Below are 24,024 nucleotides of genomic sequence, written 5' to 3'. Positions count from 1 at the left end.
AACTGGATTGGTCAGCACGTTACAAGGTCATGGTAGGGGTGGCGCGAGGGCTACTATACCTTCATGAAAATTCTAGGCTTCGAATTATTCACCGTGATCTCAAACCTAGCAATATTCTGCTAGATGCTGACATGAACCCAAAAATCTCAGATTTTGGTCTGGCCCGCATCTTTGATACTAATCAGAATCAAGCAAGCACAAGTAGAATCGTTGGAACATAGTAAGTTCAACATCTGCTGATCTGACTTATTACTAGTAATGAACAGTGTGCCATTAGCATTTAACTTGGAGCATTTTGCTTGAATTGCAGACTCATCATAATATGTTTCAAGCATTTTATATCCATAGTGAGACTTTCTAGGCTATCCTCTCATTTCGGTGTTAACAAATTGTGAATGCAGTGGCTACATGTCTCCTGAGTATTTGATGTTTGGACAGTTCTCGATAAAATCTGATGTCTTCAGCTATGGTGTGTTAATGCTAGAGATTATAACAGGCAAGAAGAATAGCCGATTCTCCTCATTGGACTACGATGAGGGCTTGATAGGCTATGTGAGTATCTTAATACTGCACTTTCTTTTCTTTTTTACGGCTAACGTCACTTTTAACCGAAGAACAACAGTGATCTAAACAAAAGTTGCTCATATAACTAAAATTTCAGGTTTGGAAGAACTGGATGAACAGAACACCGTCGGAAGTTGTGGACGCTGCTTTAATTAATGCTTATTCCATGAATGAAGTGTTCAGATGCATGCATATTGGCTTGCTTTGTGTGCAAGATGACCCAGAAGACCGACCTACCATGGATTTGGTTGTTCTCATGTTAAGCAGCGGTTCTATAAGCATCCCAGTGCCTCAAAGACCTTCGTTCTTCTCTCCTTGTAAGAAATACAAACGGACACCTTGTGTTCTGAACTCAGATCAATCTACCTGCAAAGCGAACCATTCTAATAGCAAGATAAAGTCGCCATGGTCTGGGACTGAAAGTGATTCTTCATATGTGTCATGCCCTCAAGAAAAGGTTGGGAACATGTCCTATGGTGCCCTCACCACCGGATTTCTGCACGTGAAAAGAATCACCATCCACGACACAGTCAAGAAGGAGAAACTGGTGAATCTGGAAATTGAAGAGAAACTCTCAAGACGATGAACTTGCGACCGACTGCTGATGGTTAACTTTACCACTTCACTTCAAGCCAGATTTTATTCGACAAGCTCAAAGTCAAAAAATAATTTTTACATTGGAAGTGACCTGATACCACAACTCTTAGACAACCTCTCAGTTATAAAAATCGGCAATGCAATGTTACAAAGTTCATCACCCTGATCAATTATTCAACGTAACTTTTTAGTTACAAGTACTTGTCGTATGTGAATACAGTGAAGGACGTGATTGATACAAGCAGTTTTCCAGGTCTGATCAGTAGACAACAACATGTTGAGCAATCCTCCCACATTGATCTAGTCGCCTCTAAATCCATCTGTGACGATTAAGGAAAGAAATAGACTTCATTACAGACAACAAGGAACCCTTACTTGAATTTTGTTGGCTGATAAGTGGGAATGCTGGAATTTTTATTTTTTTTTTTTGTGGAAAAAAACAAGAGTTTGTTTAGGAGATTACTTTTTAGGGTTTGTTAATTTCAATTCTTGAGGATGCCACAATTCGTGTAATGTGAAATATCCAAAATATACATATATTGACATTGAGCTCATGTATAAGGTATTCATTTGACATCATGTACTTCAATTTTCTTTATTTTTTTGCGAAGGATTTTAATGACGAGTGCGCTTTTTAAACAAGCAATTGAGGAATGTTTACAATTCGGTACCCTATTTTTAGAGGTGAGCATGATTTTAGGTTGGAACGGGGATCCAAAGAACCGAACCAGTTCCACTTTTATAGGAACTATCGGTTCTTGGTTTGGTTCCCGGTTCCCATAATAACCAAACAAGAATTGAGAATTGGGAATTGGAACTGAAACCAACCAGAATCGGATTGGGAAACTAAAATAAAATCCCTAATTTGTCTCCCAAACTAGAACATAAAGTGATGTTTATATTTTTATATATTGTAATTTATTTTATATATCTAATGGGTAAATGTTTTATTTAATCTCTTCTTTGTTTTTTTTACATGTGAATTGTCTTAATAAATAGATTATCATTGGTAAATAGAGTTTACTAGTTGAGGCGGAATAAACATATATGGAGGGGCTTTCTAATAATTATTTTAATTTAGTTAATAATAATTTTAGATTTAAAACTATTATTGAGTGATTACTATGATTGTTGTTTTTTGTTATTTAAGGTGGTTAGAATTTGGAACAATTTTTCATGGATAATTGATGACTGAAGTTTTGACCAAAAAAATAAAAAATTGATGACTGAAGTTCTCTAATTTAGGTTGTATGTTACGTGTTTTGAACAATTTCTTATTTATTTTATTTTACGTATTCACCTTTTATGATTGTTACTATTGACAAATGAAAAACTTTCATTTTTATTGTTGCATTCATTTTTGTTTAGCTTAACTATTTATATATATACCTATTAGACCATAGAACTTGTGACAAAATAGATTCCAAATTCAAGCTTCCGATAGGTAGGTTTTAGGTTCCAAGTAAAATCTATAAGAAATTTGGAACTACTCTTGCTATGGTATGTTTTATCACTATGTTGAAAGTTCAATTATTCCTAAGTAAACATGATTCACCATATAATGGAAAAACTCAAGTAGAAATTTTCCTAACCCACTTGTCCTTTTAACTTTTCTTTGAACCCAAAATCGGCCTTATTTTTCACGTCAACTCCCCTTGACTCCCTCTTTTCGAATATTATCTTATGTACATCCGAAGCGTTGGCTCTACACGCCAATTTGTACCTGACACTAGTTGCCACTATAATTTTGATGACGAAATCCACGTACTCCTCTCCAAATTGGCTATTCAAAATTTTAAATTTCTCACCCACTTGAAAATCCCAAATCGATTTAGAATGTAATGACACAAATCCTAAATCAAAAACCACAATTCCTAATGTCGCAACGTACCTTTCCCCTTCAAAAAGGAAAAGACATCGATTTAGGCATATTACCTGAAAAGGCAAGGGATTTCCCAAGTTCATATCCCACGCAATATTAAGGTATTCTATTTTAGCTTCACTTGATGCTATAATGATTTCCTAATAAAAAATCGTCACTAGTCTATTAAGATCAATTAGAAGCTAAGTGAGACATAGAAGTATATCTCACTTCCTACTCAATTAGAAAATCTAGGATCATGAACTTAATTACAATAATTAATCGACCAGTGCATTTTCAATTCCTAATTTTATCCATTTCAAGAAAATGTTTATTAGGTAGTCTAGATGAATTTAAAACCTATCCATTAACATATGAGGTAATAATGTGGGTGCGTAATCATTAAAATAACAATTAGTAACCAATAAATCATTGAATTATAAGAGAAAACAAGAATCTAATGTTACGAAATAATAAAAATGTCAATCCTGACTAGCTAAAAGGAAAATGTAATTGTCATATTGAAGGTGCATGATCAAGGGCACTCGTTTAAAAATAAATAAATTCAAACCCTATTGTAAAGCCCTAGGAATTTATTTAATTTTGAGCATGATTTTTCATCAAAGATTTTCGCACATATTTAAGATAAAACTACTCGAAAATTTAATTTTTAGACTTTTTCATGACTTTTAAAAAATAAATGATTTCCCACCTTTTAAGAGAAAACTATTCGAAAAAACTATCTTGAAAGTTTTTTCAGATTATTAGAAAAAATAAAAAATTTCGGGATTTTTTAAATTTTTAAAATTTTAAATCCGAAAGTGGGACCCGGGCCGGACTCTCGAGCCCAGTCCGAATATGGGCTGACTCTGATCTCGCGGGTCTGGGCTGCGGACAAAAATAGGCTTATTCAAAACAAGCCCACTCAAATAGAAAATCACGAAGCCCAAACAAAATTAAGCCCAAACCAATTTAATAAACTGGGCCCAACTTAACTGAGGCCCAACACTTAGGCCTAAAGTGACTCCAGCCCACACACTCAAAATGGCCCACTCTATCCGAATTTTGTTTCTTCTAAGATTTTTTCTTTTTAAGAAATTTTTTCATTTTCCATTCTTCTATTTCTTCCCTACGTCATCTTCTTCACCACGATGCCCCTTCTCGAGCGACACCTACCACCCGAAGCTCCTTCATTTTTTCTAGGCAAGCTTTGGCTAAAGCTCAAGCTGCTGCCGAGCCACCCATTTCATTGGTCATCCACTCCAATTGCTACTTGATGGTCGACTTCCCAGGCGTAGGCTTGGACCACAAAATCATGCATGAGTCTTCGCTTGGGTCCTCGATTAATGAAATGTTTGTTTAATAAAAAAAAAAAAATTTAAAATTTAAAATTTTTAAAATTTTTAAAATTATTTTTAAAATTATTTTATATTTTCTTTTCTTTTCCTTTCCCTTCTTCCTTTGTCAACTGCATGCCTTAGCAATGGTCGGCAATCTAGCAACTAGCCATGACCTTGGTTGGCAAGCTAAGGCTCACCATATTTAGGTGACCTCATAGCTCATTCAGTCCCAATGAGCTCGGGCTCAGCTAAGGGCGATGAGCTCATGGGTCACCGAATCTCGGCAAGCTTATGGCTTGCTTGATCCATACAAGGTTGAGATCACTCGATCCCAATGAGCTTGAGCTCACTAGTGGATGTCACCAATCATCACTAAGGCTCGATGATTGACGGATGGAGAAGGAAAAAGAAAAAGAAAGACAAGAAAATAAAAATTAAAAAATTAAAAATTTGATTTTCCTTTTGTCTAAAATAAATTCATGAGATTAAAATTATTTTTCTAATGAGATCCAAATACCAAAAATGTATTCGGTTACATATCACCGTCTAAAAAAAAATAATTATTTTCTCAGAAAATGATTTCTCAAAAAGTGATTTCCTTTATCATAAATTTTTCCTTCAAACAAACACATCCAAAGAATAGTTGAGAAACTAACTTCTGAAAATTTGTACCTTCGCTTGCAATTTCTCAAACGTTGGATAGGATGACAGAGCTTGATTCACCCTCGATCGCTCGAATGATGTCTTTTAACGAGCCGAAAAACACATCGAAAATGATTTACTTTATAAATTATCAGCCTCTTCTTCAAAAGGCTATTGACATTTTCCGTTTCTCCGACCAAGCTTTTTTTCCGGCTAGAAGTATGAAATAATAGTTGTTGCTGCCGAGACCCCATAGCAAAAATCAACCAAATGGAGGCCCAAAAAGGCTACTATTTGCCAATGCATGTTTTGCGAGCCACATCTTTATTAATTCCCAATCAAATATTCCGGAATATTCTTTCATGCCATTGTTCCTCGGGGAGAATATGCTCGATGCCGTTGATTACTACAAAGAACATAAACTAGTGGATTCCAACGAACGTTTCATTTAACGAATAAATCCAATTTAACTTTACTTGAATAGTTTAAATTTCTTTCCATCTTATCAAGTGCGCTTCAAAGAAAGTATGCTGGAAATAATATTGCAGAATGATTGCTTTAGTTGAATGGCAATGACCCGCCGGTCGTCCATGCGAGTAGACCGTAAAGAAATCCCTGCACCACTAACTGCTGTTTTGGAAGCCGCCACCAAGATTCATGTTCTCATGCATACAGTCTCAATTTCTTCTTTCTTGGCCGGTAAAGTCCTGCGTAATTTACTAGAGTCTATGGGGAATGTGGCCCCACGGAGTCGGTCAGATCTTCGATGAAGTTTCCGAATTGTGCCCGTGCGTAGAAAACTAAGCATCCGGGTTTGTGATCTGGAGTGGCCATCTGATGTCAGAGAGAGAGGGGGAGAGAGAATAGAAAGTTTGTTTATCAAGATACCTTGTACTACATGGTGCTGAAATGAAAGGGAAAGAACTTCCATCCAAGTCCCAGAAAAACAATATGACCAAGCCTTTTGCAATTCTCATTTTCATGCTTAGTTTTCTCACCCTGAAAGCGGAATCAACCGTTACTATCAGCAGGCATTACTGTTTGAATTCGAGCACTTTTAGTCCGAAAAGCACCTATGAGACCAACCTCAAACTTCTCCTCGAGTCCCTTTCCTCTCGTGCCAACTCAGGCGATGGATTCTTCAACATGAGCAAAGGGAAGCCAGGTGATGCCGATGCCGTGTACGGCAGCTTCTTATGCAGGGGAGATGTCACCAAGGATGTGTGCGTGGAATGTGTGACAGATGCTAGCGTCAGGATCCAAGAGATTTGTCCTATGGCCAAAGTGTCCATCCTCTGGTTCGATGAGTGCATGTTGCGGTATTCGGACCGTGACTTCTTTTCAGCCACAGACAAAGTGCCTCTTCTGTATGAGTATAATGCAGAGAACATGAAACAGCCCGCTGAGTTCATGAATCTATTGAGCAAAACAATGAACCAGTTGATAACCCCAGCCGCTGAACGACTAGACAAGAAGTATGCTTACAAAGAGGCCTACCTCAAATTATGGGACAGAACTCTCTACACGTTTGTCCAGTGCAGGCATGATATCTCGGTGGCCAACTGTAAGGATTGCCTGCAGAATGCGACTTTTAATCTCCTGACGATCCAAACCGGGAAAATTGGGGGCAGAGTCTTGCTTCCAAGTTGCTTTGTCAGATTCGAGGTGTACCCGTTCTATGCAAAGCTCTCTGAAGGTAAAGAACTCGACTTATTTTACTAGTTATAACGCGTTTCTCTTTACTGTTTTGACCGTGTCTGGTGGCACGTAAAATATTAATTGCCCATACCATATATTTGGTAGATGCTAAAGGTAACGCCAATATACTAATGAAGGCTCCAACTAATGAAATACAGTAGAAAAGAAAAGGCATTCTTCATCAAGATTAGTTGCTGGGATAACTTCTGCAACTTCAGCGGTCATGCTGCTTTGTGCCGTGCTCTGCTTTATCCGCAAAAGAAAACAGAACAAGAGGAACCGTGACAAAGATCCTATTGGTAAGAAATGTCATAGGTCTACACGCTTGAATTAGTCTTTTCCCTTACGGTTTATACGTATTGAGAAGTTGATGGCTTATTGCTACAAACTAGGGAGTGAAATTTCGGAACTACATTCCCTGCAATTTGATGTGTGTGCAATTGAAGTCGCCACAGCTTACTTCTCAAATCACAACAAATTAGGGGAAGGCGGGTTCGGTCCAGTTTACATGGTAAGAAGTTTTAACATAGAGATGTCACACATAGCACTACCGAGAGAGAATCTCTACTCATGATCTGTCTTTGACATTTTCATTCATGTCTCGCATTTTGTAGGGAACACTTCCTTGTGGGAGAAAAATCGCTGCAAAAAGGTTGTCTCAAAGCTCCAAACAAGGCGTGCAGGAATTCAAAAACGAAGTCGAATTGGTAGCCAAGCTCCAGCACAAAAATCTAGTAAGGCTATTAGGATTTGCCATGGAAAGAGAAGAAACGATACTGGTCTACGAGTACGTTCCTAATGGAAGCCTCGACCAGTTGCTTTTCGGTTCGCACCTCGCTCTTCATCTTCTTTAAAAATGACTCCGGTCCACTCAGTTTTGTTCCCTTTTTACAATCCTAGTCACGATCTAGAAATATGTCCAATGGTTAAGCAAAACTTTAGCAGTTATGTCTTGGGACATCATTTGAACGAGCTGATGATGGTTTAAAACGAAATTAAATGTTACAACGATCACTTGTCAATTAGATTCAAACATGAAGTAGAGCATCTTTTGACACAAACATTTACAAAATCTGGCCAACACAGATCCTCGGCAAAGCGTACAGTTGGATTGGTCTGCCCGCCACAAGATCATGGTTGGGGTGGCGCGTGGTCTTCTTTACCTTCACGAAGATTCTCGGCTCCGAATTATCCATCGTGACCTCAAAGCTAGTAACATCCTGCTTGATGATGATATGAACCCGAAAATCTCAGATTTTGGTATGGCTAGGATTTTTGGTGCTAAGTAGACTCAAGGAAGTACAAACAGAATCGTCGGGACTTAGTAAGTTCACTTTCATATTACTTGAGTTCATAATGAGAACACCCCACCAGATAATTTGCAATAATTTTGCTAACAGATTCTGCCTTTAATTAGATTTTTTAGTGTACAGAGTATGTTGTGCCCTAACATCTTGATCCTTGAGCAAACTATGTTCATTCGCAAGAATCATGACTGTCTTCCTATTTGAATTGCTTTACAGTGGCTATATGTCTCCTGAATACGCAATGTATGGACAATTTTCAGTAAAATCTGATGTGTTCAGCTTCGGTGTGCTCATGCTCGAGATAATAACTGGCAAAAAGAGTCACTACTCTTACATATCAGATCAAGATGCGAGCCTCGTAGACTATGTGAGTACAATATGATTTTGCAATACCATTCGCTTCTCATAAATTAATGACGGTACCAATGTTTGTTCTAGGTTTGGGAACACTGGAGAATCGGAGCACCTTTGGAAATTGTGGATCCAGCGCTGAGTGAATCTATCTTTGCAAATGAAGTGATCAAATGTATTCACATTGGCTTGCTCTGTGTTCAGAACAACAGAGAAGCCCGACCTACTATGGATACAGTTGTTCTTATGCTTAATAGTGCAAATTCCGTTAGCCTCCCTGTGCCTGAGCAACCTACATTCTTCATCCCAAGAGTGGAGCACAAACAACAATCGCAAGATCAAAACTCGAACCAATCAAGTGAGAGACTCAATAGCAGCAAGATGATGCTGCAATGTTCAGTGATCAGCGACTGTCTTACTGATGTCGCTCCTCGATAGAGAAGGAGAAAAGATCATGGTCACCTCGAAATTCACTGATCATTGTAACAATTCATGAGCCAAGAGGTCAAAACCGAGTATCTTACAAAGAATACGAACTCTGTTTTGCAAGAAATAGCATCTTCAAGCTCCAAAGTACGAAGTGTCTGAGAGTCCATTCTCAATGAGAGCAACCGGAAGAATTTAGAAAGTAACAATCAGAAGCGGAGGGACTCATTCCTGTCTTTAACTATGAATGTTAGAGAAGCATATTTCAATCAACTCTTTAGTTTGGTGTGGTTTATCTTCCTGTATTCTTCGAGACAGTAGAAAAAAAATGCTCTTGTAAGAGCATAATTACGTTATTTTGTACCTGAAATAAGGATTTTTTTCCATATTAGAAAATTTTATTAAGTACTAGTAACTGTCAAGAACTGTGGATTAAAAAAGTTGATCGATAACCTTTTTCCAACCAACTTGTTAGAATTTGCGGGCATTATTATTAAAAAAATCTAGCTTTCTATGACAGTTTGGAAGTACCTAACTTGTACAAACACACCAATTTTTATTTGTATAATTTACTGACACTTAGAATTGGTAATTCTTATATTAAATTACCAACCTAAATTAGAATTACTTACCAACTTTTGTTAGATAATGTTACCAATTAATTTTGGGTCACCAACTCTTAGCTTTACCAACATTAATTTGGTTCTTTCTTTAATTTGCCATCTTTATTGAGTTATTAACTTTATTTATCTTAATTAATAACCACTTAAATTTAATAGCTATTATTAGAGATTACCAACCTGAATTAATGTGACTTACTAATGATGCTCCTATTAAGCTACTATGTATGACTAGGTTATCAACTCTTATTTAAATAGTTACTAACATTTATTCTCTCCTTTTTTTACCCAAAAAAAAAAACATTTATTTATCTAGACAAATGCACCAAAAATCCCACAATTTATCGAGAAAGAACATTTAAGTCCTAAAATTCCAAATAGTTGAAATCCTAAAATTTGTCTAATAGTGCAACTGATGACCTACTTTAGCTCTGCTCAATTCAAGCAATAGAAAATGCTGATAGCTACATCCTTTTAAGGTCATGGGGGCCTCAAAGGGCAGGAAATATGGCAGGTCAAAAGGGCAGTGGCACTTTGCCAGGCGAAAGCCAACCGTGGTTTTGTGCATGGTGGCCACTGGTTTCATGCCTTGGTTATAACGACCCAATCTCATCTCTAGGGTCACGAGCAATAAGGGTTATTTTTGCAATGTCCTAGGCGCAAACATCCCACGCGCGTCACCATCATGTTCCTTTTATCTCTTGATTAAGCACATGTGGAAGCATTACAAACAACACCCAAACAACAATAAATAGTCAGGAAAACAACCACTTTTAAATACACATTTAAATCAGTAACATTTATAGGTCCTTTTGTCACAAACCGTTATATATACAACCACTATATTTTCTATGTTCAAAAGGCCGAGTAAACCTTAGCTCCTCTAATGAGACTGCAACTTCAGCACTAATGTGAGACCTCCATGCCTACAATTCTGAAAAACAATGGGGTGAGTCGTAGATTTAGTAAGTAAAACCCACTAGTTTCTAGGTAGGATGATGCCTCGCCAATCAATAAGCACATGACTCATCCAAAACATTAGGCAATGGCAAATCAATAGCAAAATAAAACCTTTGTCTTGGCTGAAACATGCGAAATCCTCACTCAACAATGCACAAACATAACCCAATATTCACCCACAACATGAGGAACTCACACCTCACTCAATATTATACAAGCATAAACAAGATCCATTCCATAATATTAGGAACTCACGCCTTACTCAATGTTATGCAATCATAACCAAGATCCATTTCGTAATATGAGGGGCTCATGCACACATGATTCATTTATTAATAATCGAAATCCATCAACTCTTCTGAAATCCACTAGGTATTCGAACTTAATAGGGCAACATCCCCTAATCGAAGGGCGACGGCTTTAATTATTACAACATTTCGTCTTTCTAACGAGGCATCCCATTTGCATGGGGGCATCTCGTTCTTATTAACAAGGCATCATGTTGGCATGGGGGCATCCTGTTGGCGAGGGGGCATTGTCGCCGAATCTACCAATCGACGACGTAAATTAGTCCATCATGTGTTCATGCATCAAACATCACAATCCAGTTCTTATCTTTGCTTTTATTTCAAGGGCCCGAAGGCATGCCATGCATAAGTGTGTGAAATGACTTAGTACCTAACTTGGCTTGGGAACGATATACCTCAATATCGCACCAAGACCATGATAGGACCGGCCTATCATGGCATGTTCACCGACCTAGTACTAGACTTGGCTTAGGAACGATACACCTCAATACTGCACTAAGAATATGAAAATATTGGTCCGTCATGACATGTTCACCAACCTAGTACCAAATTGGCTTAGGAATAATATGCCTCGATATCACACTGAGACTAAGAGAGGACTGATCCTTCGTGGTCCCATGTTCGTCCAAGACCGAACATTTTTTCAAAGCTCGAGGCGTGAACTAGTACATGCACTTATGAAATAGTTTAAAGTACTTTTGTAATGAAACAACAAACTTTCACAAAAACTCTTTTTAGATCGGTTTGAGTCAAAGCATATCCGAAGCATATCAAACAAGTACACAAAATCGGACTTCTTTCAAAGCAATTCAAGTCAAAGCATGAGCCAAGCTCAACAAACAAGAACCGAACTCAATTAAGGAACAAAGTCACAACCCAACCTCAAGCAACAACAAGTGAATGAACTTTAGTCAATGACTCGTCACATGCTTAGAATAGCATCACACGACGTCCTAGCCAAATATTAATAAGTTTTACTTACAACTTTCTAGGTCGATGGCCTTGAATTGGTGATGACAACAAGCACGATGGCAAGGGCGGCGACAAAAAATCCTAGGGAAGAGGGGCCAAACTTTGATAGGAAGAGAGGTAGATGAGGTGGTATGTTGTGGGAATGAGGGATGGATGCTCTATATTTATTGGCAATCCTAACTTCTTCTCAATGCCTTAAAAATCAAGACTTCCTTTCTAAGTCAAGAAGCATTAAATGCTAGGTAACTTGGTCACCAAGTCTCAAGGTAGGATATGACTTTAGCTTGGTAGCTTAGGACACCTCAATGTGGCATTTAAGGACTTGAGTCCAAGCTTGGGCGTGACTTACACCTCCTCGGTGAGAAAAACAGTTTTGAACAATTTCTAAAATCGGTGTCTTTACTTTATCAAACGGAATCGAAAAATTATGAAATTTTAATATGTTTTAGAGAAGACCTTAAATACTTTTTTTTAGGAAGTCAAGTCCATTTCATTCTGTAGAAAGAGCATCAAATCACTAAACACAACCCAGAAAATTCGTCCGTCGAGTAGATTCAACGGTTGGAGAGAGAGACTCATTTCAAAATTTAAATCTTCACAAAACTCTTGGAATTTTTTTTTTTTTTTATGTTGTAGAAATAGATGTACTTTAAAAAATTTATGAAGAAAGTATGTCCAAATTCAAAATGAAAAATTTTATAAAAATTCAAAAAGTCAACTTGGTCACTATTTTCACTCCACGAAATAGGTTCCAAATGGTGAATGATTGGGCCGTCGTCCCTACCATTTCACCTAAAAAAATATAAATATAAATATGTTGTAGATCAAGATGTTTTGAATAACTTGCAAGAAGAAAATTTATTTAAATTCGTACCATAAAAATCTATGTAAAATTGGCAAATAGCAGAAGTTCAATAATTTCGAAAATCAAAGGTGACAATCTTAGTTGGAAAAATGAAGCATCCCACTTGGTCAAGGAGTATCAATTGTTGGGCATCCTTATCTTCTAAGTTTCAAACTAGGTTATAGGCTAGCTTGGACACTTCATCTTGGCATTGAATAACTAGAAACCAAATGTATTTGAAGCACTCTTATCTTGTCCAAGAAGGCTTTACTTGCTGGCTCCTTTTTCCAATGGGTGTGTCGTCCCTTTCTTGGCTTCCAAGATCTCACACTTAGTTTAGGTTTATAACTAGGCTAGGCTATAGGGACACATATTCGTTAGTAGCCTACACTTTATTGAATATATTCGCACGTGTTCACATTTGTTCACACTTAATTTCTAAGACCTAAGTGTGAACCCTCCAAATTAAGCTTAGGTGGCCATTCATTAATGAGCCAAAGTCCAAGTTTCAAACTTGTCTTCCAAGGCAAGAGCATTTCATGCCAAGTTTATCCCCCTTAGTCAATGTGCACTAATTAACTACATGCCAAAGGCATTGAATGCACCTTGGGAAAATATATAAGTTTTGAAGGCATTGTCATTGGGCAAGGATTAGTCATATTTGACCGTGATCGACAACCTTATTTGGCCCGACGTTCATGCCTAAGCCATGCCCAAACAAAGCCAGACACAACCTGGCTTGATTAGCCAAACCGAGCTTGAAATCCCCTTTATCGAGAAAAAAAAGGGGTTGCAGCTAGGTTTACTAGCTAGGTCTTGGCCTAGTTGATCAGCCCTTTGATCAGTTCATGGGCTAGCTTGTAGGTCAGTTTTACTTAACTAGTCCTATGGTCAATCCTTAGGCTAATCGACCAGTCCTGTAGTTGGTCTTATGACTAGTCTAAGGTTATGTACCACAAGTCCTAGTCAATACGAAATTGAACCACATTGAGTTTATTCTGAAAGCTTTATTAGATGGGCTTAAGGCCCGTCCGCCCAAGTTGGGCCCAAAAAGCTCGGCCTATGGGAATAGGGCCCGTGGAAGGAGAGAGGTATAAAAGGGAGGAGAGAGAGAGAAAAATATACCGTTGTTTTTAGAAAAAGAAAAGACGTACGTTCTCTCCACGCTCTCTCTCTCCCAAAAGAAAAGACAGTAAGCATACGGCTTGTTCTTCCTCCCTTCAAGGCTTCATCGGATCGAATTGCTCAGTTTCTCTTCCTCTATCAACGTCGGTGTTTAATCTGTGGCTAAAAGGTACGCTCGAATCCGTGGTGTGCTTTAGGATCGGTGATGCATGTTCGTTTTCCCGGGCTTCGTCTTCCGCATTGATTTAGGGGTTCGATTTAGTGTCGAATCCGGTATTTCGGGATCAATCATTCCCAACATTGGTATCAGAGCCCGCTTTCATGTTTTCCCGATCTTGTTTCGTGCTTTCGATTGATTTTTCGTGAAAAAGTTCTTCGGCCGTACGGATCGGGCGAGAAATCCCGACACCCGAGCACCGTACGTCCTTTTTTCCGAGTTTGCGTAAGTCGCAATCAAATTCTGATGGCATAGGAAGAAAGGCGACATCGAGACGAGTCCGGGAACAGGTTGTGCGACGCCGGGAGATGCCGCACGCACCCACACGCGCGGCCGGAACGCGATGCGCGTGGGCGCGACGCGCCCGGAAGCGCTGGCTCGCCCAGCGCGTGCGGCGCACGCGCTGGTTGGCGAACCGGCGCATGCGCACCGCCGGCCGACGAGCCGGCACGCGCCGGTCCGCGGACCGACGCGTGCTGACGTTAAGCATGACGTCACCCAACGGTCAATAACCGCTAGGGTGACGTCATCGATGACGTCAGCACGGTGACCCGGCCAGCGACCCGACCCGACCCGCGCGAGACCCGACACGCGCGCGGCACGTGCCGGCTGACGTCTGCGTGACGTCAGCCCGCGCACGCCCACGGCACGTGCCGTCGGTTCGCGCGAATCGGGCCCACCGGCCCGACCGGTCTGACGACCGACGACAGTTGACCGTCGTTGACCGTTGACGACCGTTGACTGTTGACCACCGTTGACCGACGACCGACGACCGTTGACCGTTGACTTTGACCGTTGACCGAAAAAAAAAAAAAAAAAAAAAAAAAAAAAAAAAATGTGTTTCTTTTTCAATTAAGTCTATGTGGATTATAATGTGATCCCTTATTTGTTCTGCATTTGTTGCAGGAACAATGCCTCCCCTGAGGTTGCGCACACCTATTCGCGCAGATTCTGATGAACAAAAGGATAGGTTGTCTAAGTTGATAGCCGAGCCGATCGATCATCGATGGGAGAGAGGTGACTTAATTGATCATGTCCTTGAAGTCAACGGGAAAATTCAACAGGTCATATGGAATGGTCGTCCTATGTCACAGATCGAGAGATGGTGCGATTTTTCATAAACACTCTTCCACCCGAATGGCAAGATGTGTTGAATCGCATATGGGATGTCAACGGAGCTGCTTCCTATAAGAAAATTGTGATGGATTTTGTAAATGAATATTATTGTATTGTTTCAAGGGAAAAGATCAAGAAATTGAACAAAAGAAGATCTTTCCCGGTTCGTGTCTTTGACTTGGTGTTAGTTGTATTGGGCGATATGTGTTAAGTGTGATTTGTGGACATATTATGTAATGATTACTACCTAATTGTGTTAATTGAAAGCATTATTGTTTTTATTGGATGTTCTATTATATATTGCTTTTTGTTATTGCTGGTTGTTGTGGGTAATTAATTTGTGGGTAGTTTTAGAAGTTTTTGTAGCTTCATAGAATTGATTTTGCATAAGACAATTATATTGATAATAGTTTTAAGTTAGGATTTTGGAGGATGATTGGAAACATAGTGACCTTTTGATTCTGAAACCTTACTTGAAATTATTCATTAATATGATGGGTTTATGTAAATAGGGATGCATAAATGATAGGCATTAATAATTCGTGCATATTTGTCCGATTTGTTCGGATCAATGGCTTCACCACAAAGAGCATAGTTGCCGAGCTGAACAAAGGTGAAAAGCTCAATGGAGACAACTATGAAATTTGGCAAATGAAAATCCAAGTATGTCTTTGGAAGAGCAAGAAGCACTTGAGGCTCTTGCCATGACCATGGTAGAACCCGAAGAGGGAACCACCGCACAAGCACAAAAGAGACAAAGAAGCTTTTTTCGCGTGGAAAAGAATGAACTCTAGCTCGCATCACGTTGCTGAGCAGCATGGAAAATGACGTCATGCGAGAGTTTCGGCGTTTTGACAATGCCAAGGAAATGTGGGAGGCATTGGCAGCTAGATTTGGTCATACTTCGATGACTAGACTGAGGCAGCTCACTATCAGTTTGACTCTTATAAGAAACCTCATGGTCGACCATGAAGCAACATCTTAGAAAGATGTCAAACATGATAACGAGCCGAGAGATGCTGGCCATGTCCTCACGAGATGAGCAGAGGTGCAAGTAGTGATTCGTTCCTTGCCTCAGAGTTGGGAGCACATGAAGGTGCACCTGACTCACAATGAAAATATCAAAACCTTTGAGGATGCAATGCGTCATCTTGAGCTGGAAGAGGACCGCCTGTTGACGGCTAAGCCGGATGCTGAACTTTATCATGCTAGTTCTAGCTCAAATGGAGCTTCGAGCTCCAAGCGCAAGCGCCCTAACTGGTTTGATAAGGGAAAAGGCAAGGAAGAAGCAGGTCCTTCGGGAAGAAACCCAAGTTTAACCAACATGAAAGAGGGAAGCGTCCCCGCATGAAAAAGCTTGCAAGGGTGAAATGCTACAACCGTGACAAGAAGGGTCATTGTGCTCGCGACTGTCGTGAGCCAAAGAAGGTATGCACCCTTGTACTTTTCAGAACTTTACTTTTGTGTCGAGTTCGTGTTCTTAATCGAGTCTAATCCTTTGTGGACTGTGGATTCAGGAGCGACGGACCATGTAGCGAAGGATAGAGGATCCTTCGTGGAATTCCGACGAGTACCAACTGGAACTAAGTGGATCTATGTGGGAAACAACTCCAGAGCTGAAGTGAAAGGAATTGGCACATGCCAACCGAATATGCGTGGTGGACGCACTTTGTTCCTTCATGATGTGCTGTATGCTCCGGAGATTCGTTGGAATTTAGTGTCCGTATTAGTGTTGGTTAAATTAGGTTTTAATATGAACTTCGTAATAGAGGTGTGAATTTGTTTTTGGATACAAATTACTATGGTTGTGGTTATTTTCTGAATGGTTTTATTGTATTAGATATTGATTATGTTAATACTAATGTTGTTATTCCCTTCTCACGTCTCCTAATAAATATAATAATGATGTGAATGTGTGGCATGCTAGACTTGGTCACATTGGCCAACAACGTATGAATAGACTAGCCAAAGAGGGCTTGTTGGGCAATATTGAAAAGTCGATTTGCCCATATGTAAGCATTGCCTAGAAGGGAAAACGACAAGGAAACCATTTGGAAAAGGAAAAAGAGCTGAATTTCCTCTGCATTTAATCCATACCGATATCTGTGGTCCAATGAATGTGAAAGGAAAGCATGGGGCTGTTTATTTCATCACTTTTATAGATGATTACACTCGATTTGGATATGTCTATTTGATTTCTCATAAATCTGAAGCAATAAGTTGTTTCAAAAGGTTTATGAACCTGGTAGAGAATCAATTAGACAAGAAAATAAAAGCATTGAGATCCGATCGAGGTCGAGAATATTTATCGATGAGTTCAGAAAATTGTGTGATGAAAAAGGAATAGAAAGACAGTTGTCTATTCCATATACTCCTCAACAAAATGGTGTTGCGAGAGAGAAGAAACAGAACCCTACCGGAAATGGTTAGGTCCATGATGGCGCATGCTAACTTACCCATTACCTTTTGGAGTGATGCTTTGTTAATCGCTGCCTATATACTTAACCGTGTGCCTTCCAAATCAGTTACTTCCACTCCATATGAGTTATGGACGGGTAGAAAACCGGACTTAAGTTTTCTTAAGCCATGGGGTTGTGCTGCCTATACACATGAGTCCTCTCACAAGTTTGGGAAACTGGGTCCCAGAGGTAAGAAGAGTATTTTTATAAGGTACTCTGAACACTCGAAAGGATATGTGTTCATAGGTGAGCAGGAAAGTGGGAGTATAACTGAGTTTGAATCACGAGATGTCACATTCCTAGAGGATGAATTTCCTAAGAAGGGCGAAATAGGGGAAGATTGTTCCCTATTTGAAACCTTGGATCAAGATAATGACCTTAGTGGACTTCGTCCAAGTGGGAGTAATATGAGAAGTGATGAATTAAATTCAACTCATTCTCAATTGCAACCACGTGATGAGACGACATCATCATTACCTAATCCAAGTGGGAGCATGATGGGGGATGATGTGCAAAGTGTACAATCTCCCATACGGCGAACAAGTCGTCAAAGTATTCCCCGTCGACGTTTTGACATTGAAGGGGAAACTTTTATGATTGCTCCACAAGATGAGGATGAGCCAAGAAATATTAATGAGGCTCTAAATTGCCCTAGTAAGGAAAAATGGATTAATGTAATGGAAGAGGAAATGGAGTCAATGAAATCAAACCAAGTCTGGGAACCGGTTGATTCGCCAAAAGGACGCAGAGCTATTGGGAACAAATGGGTTCTCAAAATAAAGCGAAAGGCTGATGGCTCGATTGAAAGGCATAAGGCTCGCCTTGTGGCGAAGGGGTATAATCAACAGGAATGAATTGATTATGAAGATACGTTTTCTCCTGTAGTGAGATTTACCTCAATTCGCATTATTCTGGCAATAATGGCTAGTCTGGATCTTGAATTACATCAAATGGATGTAAAGACTGCTTTCCTCAATGGAGAATTAGAGGAAGAGATATATATGGAACAACCTGTTGGTTTCATAGTGAAAGGCCAAGAAGAAAAAGTATGTCGACTTTTGAGGTCGATATATGGTCTTAAGCAGTCATCAAGACAATGGTATATACGTTTTCATAATGCCATAATGTCATATGATTTTACGATAATTGATGAGGATCATTGTGTATATATCAAAAGATCCAATGATCAATTTGTGATCATATCATTATATGTTGATGATATACTAATTGCTGGAAGCAATATGGAGTTTGTTAAGACTGTCAAGAGTTGGTTGTCTTCCAACTTTGAGATGAAGGATATGGGTGAGGCTGCATACATTCTTGGAATTAAGATTTCAAGAGATCGTTATCTCTTTCGCAAGAAACTTATATAAACAAAGTTCTAGAACGGTTTCGTATGCAAGATTGTAAACCCATAGATACTCCTATTGCAAAAGGTGAAGGATTGAGCCATAGACGTGTCCAAGGACTCCACAAGAGAAGGAACAAATGAAACATGTTCCTTATGCAAGTGCTGTTGGGAGCTTGATGTACGCTATGATGTGTACAAGACCCGACATATGTTTTGCAGTTGGAATGGTGAGTATATACCAATCCAATCCAGGTCCAAAGACATTGGAAAGCCGTTAAGAGAATACCGAGGTATCCGAAGGGAACCGCTGATTACAAGTTGAATTACCAAGGAAAGGATCTGCGACTTGAAGGCTATTTAGATGCTGATTGGGGAGGAGATTTAGATGAAAGAAAATCTACCTCAGGATTTGCTTTCTTACTGAGCAATGGCGCCATATCATGGAGTAGTAAGAAGCAAACATGCATAGCCTTATCCACGATGGAAGCTGAGTTCGTGGCATTATCAGCAGCAGTACAAGAAGCAGTTTGGCTTAAGAGATTCTTGGATCATTTAGGTGTTATTGAGAAAGCTGAAAATCAATTATTGGTTAATTGTGATAGCCAAGCAGCTATAGCATACACCAAAGATCCAAAGTATCATGGCAAGACCAAACATATAGATACCAAGTATAACTTTGTCAAGGATATGGTTGCACGAAAGGATGTGAACTTACAAGTACATATCTACGCATAGAATGGTAGCAGATCCTATGACAAAGTCAATACCTAGAGATGTGTTTTGTGGTCATGTAAAATCTCTAAGATTGCGTAGAGTCCGATGTATTGAATTGTAATTTCCCGAGTTGTTCACATTTATGAAATTTTGTTTTTCATTGATTAATGCCTATGAATCTTTGTATGATCTTTATGCATCTTAATGCTTAGTGCATTATTTTAAGTTGAGAAGTATGTCGGACAGATATAAGATTAGCCCACTCACACGGGTAATCGCCCGTTTACTGTGTGATAAATAGAGATGAGACTGATTTTAAGCTTATTATCTAGGTGATAATCGAGAGCTCAAGCTTAAAATACGTATGTCGCCTTAACTAAGTGTTAAGATGAGGACATAATACTTACGATGTCCGAAAGTAAAATACCCCACATATTTTACTTTATCTTTCTATGATGCCGATGTGAGTTCGATGAATTTTGTGATTGAGTAGATATGTGAACTCAAGTTAGACATTAGGTATGTCTGAACTATCATCTGTACGGTATTGAAAAGTGCAGACATACGCTTCATGGGAAAGGAGTTAATATTGTAATACGTATTTCATACTACATATGCATGAGACGACCAATAAGAGTGGCAAAAAGTTTGATCTCAACTTTTATGACGTGTGAGACTCTTGAGGAAAAGAGTTCCTCAATTTTTTAGTCCCCTCAGGACTCTTACTTATTCTCAAGATTTCTATTTAGTGTTTGCTATCTTAGGGTGTTGCCAATGGTCATGAGATGATTCGATCTAATGGGGCATTTCTAGAAAAGCAAGCTGGACTGAAATTGAGAGTTTGAAGGAAAGAGGAAGATCGATTTTGGAGAATCACATTGTAGTTTTTGTATTCACTGGTCGACCAATTATGATTGTTTTTGTGATAATTATAATTGTGAATACAAAGTATACATATCATGTTTAAAAGAGATCAAGGGAGATATAAATGTGATCGATCGATCTAGGGTACTGCATACTAAATCTACTCGGAGTGTGACGCCCATTATGAGCTGCTATATATTCCTAACAGATGTATAGCAACGAGCTCTCAAAGTATGTTGGTCGCACGGATTATTCACCAGTATGAATGTTGAAGAGAGGTAAAGAGAATCATGTTCGGCCCACCATGTGCGAGTGGGAGATGAAAGCTTTATTAGATGGGCTTAAGGCCCGTCCGCCCAAGTTGGGCCCAAAAAGCTCGGCCCATGGGAATAGGGCCCGTGGAAGGAGAGAGGTATAAAAGGGAGGAGAGAGAGAGAAAATATACTGTTGTTTTTAGAAAAAGAAAAGACGTACGTTCTCTCTACGCTCTCTCTCCCAAAAGAAAAGACAGTAAGCATACGGCTTGTTCTTCCTCCCTTCAAGGCTTCATCGGATCGAATTGCTCAGTTTCTCTTCCTCCATCAACGTCGGTGTTTAATCTGTGGCTAAAAGGTACGCTCGAATCCATGGTGTGCTTTAGGATCGGTGATGCATGTTCGTTTTCCCGGGCTTCGTCTTCCGCATTAATTTAGGGGTTCGATTTAGTGTCGAATCCGGTATTTCGGGGATCAGTCATTCCCAACATATTCAATCCATGATTAATTATTGATTGTCATGTAATTGTGTGGAATTGATCGATTCGTTTCAACTCGTGGTCACATGGGATCAGTTCATGGTTGTTCATGACCGACATAACGACTAAGCAGAATCACCCGTGACCGATGCAATGACTGGATGGAATTGAGTCATGACCATCCGTCGATATGTGATGGTATGTGATCATCCCATGATTGATCTTTATGGTCAAATAACTTTTCCATGGTCGTATACTTTAAGACCAATTCCTTGGTTGCCAATTCTCAAACGGGCCAATCAGCTCACTCATGATCGACCCTCGGGTTAGCTCATGATCAACCCTTAGGTTGGCTCATGGCCTAGTTTCATCATTGACGCACCAAGCTTTGGCCTACTAGCCGGGGCCAAAATAGAGGTCAAAATTGAGGATGTTACATTGGTGGTGCCGGTGGTGCCTCTAGGGAACCAAGAGAATGGGAAATGCAAAATTTATTTTCTCTTCTTTAGCCATCAAAAGAATAATATGAATTTGGGTAATTTGGAATAATAGCATAAATAAAAATGGAGAACTTTTTATTCAAAATGCTTTCTCTTTGTGGCATCCAACTTACAATCTCTCAAGTTCACAGTTTTATATAGAAGCCGAATGCACACAAATCAAGAACAAACATCAATAGAGTCTGTCTTTTGGTTCTTCATTCACGTTCAGTTTGGAATTTGTCAAAGTGAGCAAACTTCTGATGTAGAACAGACTTTGACACTAAAGTCTAGCAGTTTTCAAATTTTGACACAGAAGTTTAGAAATCTTCAAAATATGCTTTGGAAATGTGTTACGTTCAGTCTTCTGGCCGTCTTCAGACTTTGACTATATCATTTACATGTTCTATCATTTGCATAGTCTATTACTTAACCATTAAATACGTTAGTAGCCTTTGATTTATTTTGTCATTTTCAAAACATCATAAAGGATTTCCCTAACATCTATAACAATCCAAATAATCAATTTTATATTATTCTATACATCTTCATTGTACCAAAACTTAAAATAAAATCTATGCCTACCCAATGGGTGTGCAACCGAACCAAGTCTACCTAGGAATCGGACTGGTCCACCCGAAAATAGGGTTGGAAACTAGTTCCCAAAATTCGAAACCGATTTAAACCAATCCAGTTCCCAGTTCCAAGTGAATACCCATTTGAGAACTAAATCGATTGAATCTATTTGGGAACCGATTTTGTAAGCCCAAAAGTCCAAAACCTTGTTTTTTTTTCCCCTTGATTTCTAATCTTACTTGCACGGCTTTTTTCCTCTCATAATCGCACATGGCGTTTCTCTTTTGTTGTTCCTCTTCTATGATCGAGTAGTCCTCCGGATGTCATCCTTGGATCTCGGATCTCCTCCTTCTTCGTCCTCCTGTTCGCTCCCACATCGCAACATGCCCCTCAAGTTCATTGATTTTGGCTCTCGTTTCATGTTATGATAGGTTGAGTAGAAAGGCAGGAACTTGGGTGTGAATGTTTGGTTTCTCGTTTAGGGAGTGTTGTTTGTGTTGAGGAGTGAGCTTTAAAACACTAAAATCGGAAATGGGATTAGTGGCTTGGCTTCATGTCGATGCATTGATTCGCTAAGTGAATTGGTTTTCTATCAGAATCTTCGCTTTCGAATTTGGAGTTGGATGCGGGCGTAGTTTCTCTATTCTTGTTGTTGGAGTTTCACTCCTGCACTATATTTATACTAAAGAAGGGTGAATTTATTTATTTATTTTTTATTATTTTTTTTGCGGGGAAATAGGCCTTGAGAGTATGCAAGATTATGAGGAAAGTATATTGTGCACAAAAGGGGAACTGGCCTAATGAAAATAGGGTTGACTTTGGAACTGAACCAAAAAAACACGATGGTTCCAAAATAAGATCTAATGCAAATGGGGTCGGATGTAGGATCCAAGTGTAGAACCTACCCACGTTGGACCCGATCATTAAGGGTGATCGGTTTCCGATTGATCTGGTTCCCACCCCCAAAATCGGGAACTAGGTTGGAGGGATCGGTTCCTCATTTTTGGAATCGAGGATCGAACCGACTAAGGCTAGAACCAAGGAGTGACTAAACAAATCAGCCCGGTTTGGTTCCCAGGCAGTCCAATGGAACCAACCGTGCCTCATGTTAAAAAAATTCAAATTTGACTGGAGAGAACATCATTCCCTCCTTTATCAAGCATCTTATTTAATTTCAATCGAAAGGCCAAAAATAGCATGCTCACTAAAGCTGCTTGGCTTCTTTTTTATAGGTAATCTCCTAAATGCTCTTTGAGTAATTGTTGAATGTAGAACTCTTGAAGGCTTGGATAGACACTTGCAGGCGAGGGGCGGCAAGAGAGGAGAGAGGGAGAGGGAGTGAATTGCTTAGTCCCACATCGACTATTTAGTAGAGACCAACAAGTTGTTGGTCTCTATATATAGCGCCGGAAAAGTGGACGATCTCTTAGCCTCAGCCGATCTCTTATGCTTTGTTGAAGATACAATAGCATTGAGAGGGGCCTTGAAGTGGCACTTTAGTTGTCATAAACATTCAAAATTAAAATGCATTTTGTGAAAGTAATTTGAAAACTTAAAAATAAAAGGTCGGTCCGGCCCTGATGATTGGTTCTTTCTTTGGAATGGAGAACTCGGTTCCATGAAAGAATTTGACCAATGTCTTTAAATCTGACCAACGACTTTGAAAATCGGACCAAATTGGTGAGTTGGGTCTAGTCCAATCAATTTTTTGTTTGGGTGGTCCAACCTCTACAGATCACCCCCAACCACCCATTTAGCTTACCCACACGACCCATTCTAATATTTTGGTTCGTGGTCCAACTTTAACTAGACCTCTAGTCCTCAATGCAAGAGGTTATGGGCTATGTAGCATGGACACTCTCCGAAAGCCTTCGTGTCGTGTCCGACACTCCAACACGTC

General features: G+C 39.4%; 1 protein-coding gene across 1 annotated transcript; it reads left to right on the top strand.

The window, feature by feature from the left end:
- The first annotated feature begins 5,662 nt into the window (after positions 1 to 5,662).
- Positions 5,663 to 9,177, top strand: LOC104441134 (cysteine-rich receptor-like protein kinase 19). Its single transcript, XM_010054142.3, is given in 7 exon segments — positions 5,663 to 6,700; positions 6,861 to 7,001; positions 7,095 to 7,213; positions 7,317 to 7,527; positions 7,789 to 8,026; positions 8,226 to 8,376; positions 8,448 to 9,177. Coding segments are annotated over 7 exon segments (1,998 nt in total). The 5' UTR covers positions 5,663 to 5,913; the 3' UTR covers positions 8,799 to 9,177.
- The last annotated feature ends 14,847 nt before the right edge of the window (positions 9,178 to 24,024 follow it).

The sequence above is a fragment of the Eucalyptus grandis genome, chromosome 4, assembly GCF_016545825.1.
Source record: "Eucalyptus grandis isolate ANBG69807.140 chromosome 4, ASM1654582v1, whole genome shotgun sequence".
Lineage (NCBI taxonomy): Eukaryota > Viridiplantae > Streptophyta > Magnoliopsida > Myrtales > Myrtaceae > Eucalyptus > Eucalyptus grandis.
This window is presented reverse-complemented; position numbering and strand designations above follow the sequence as displayed.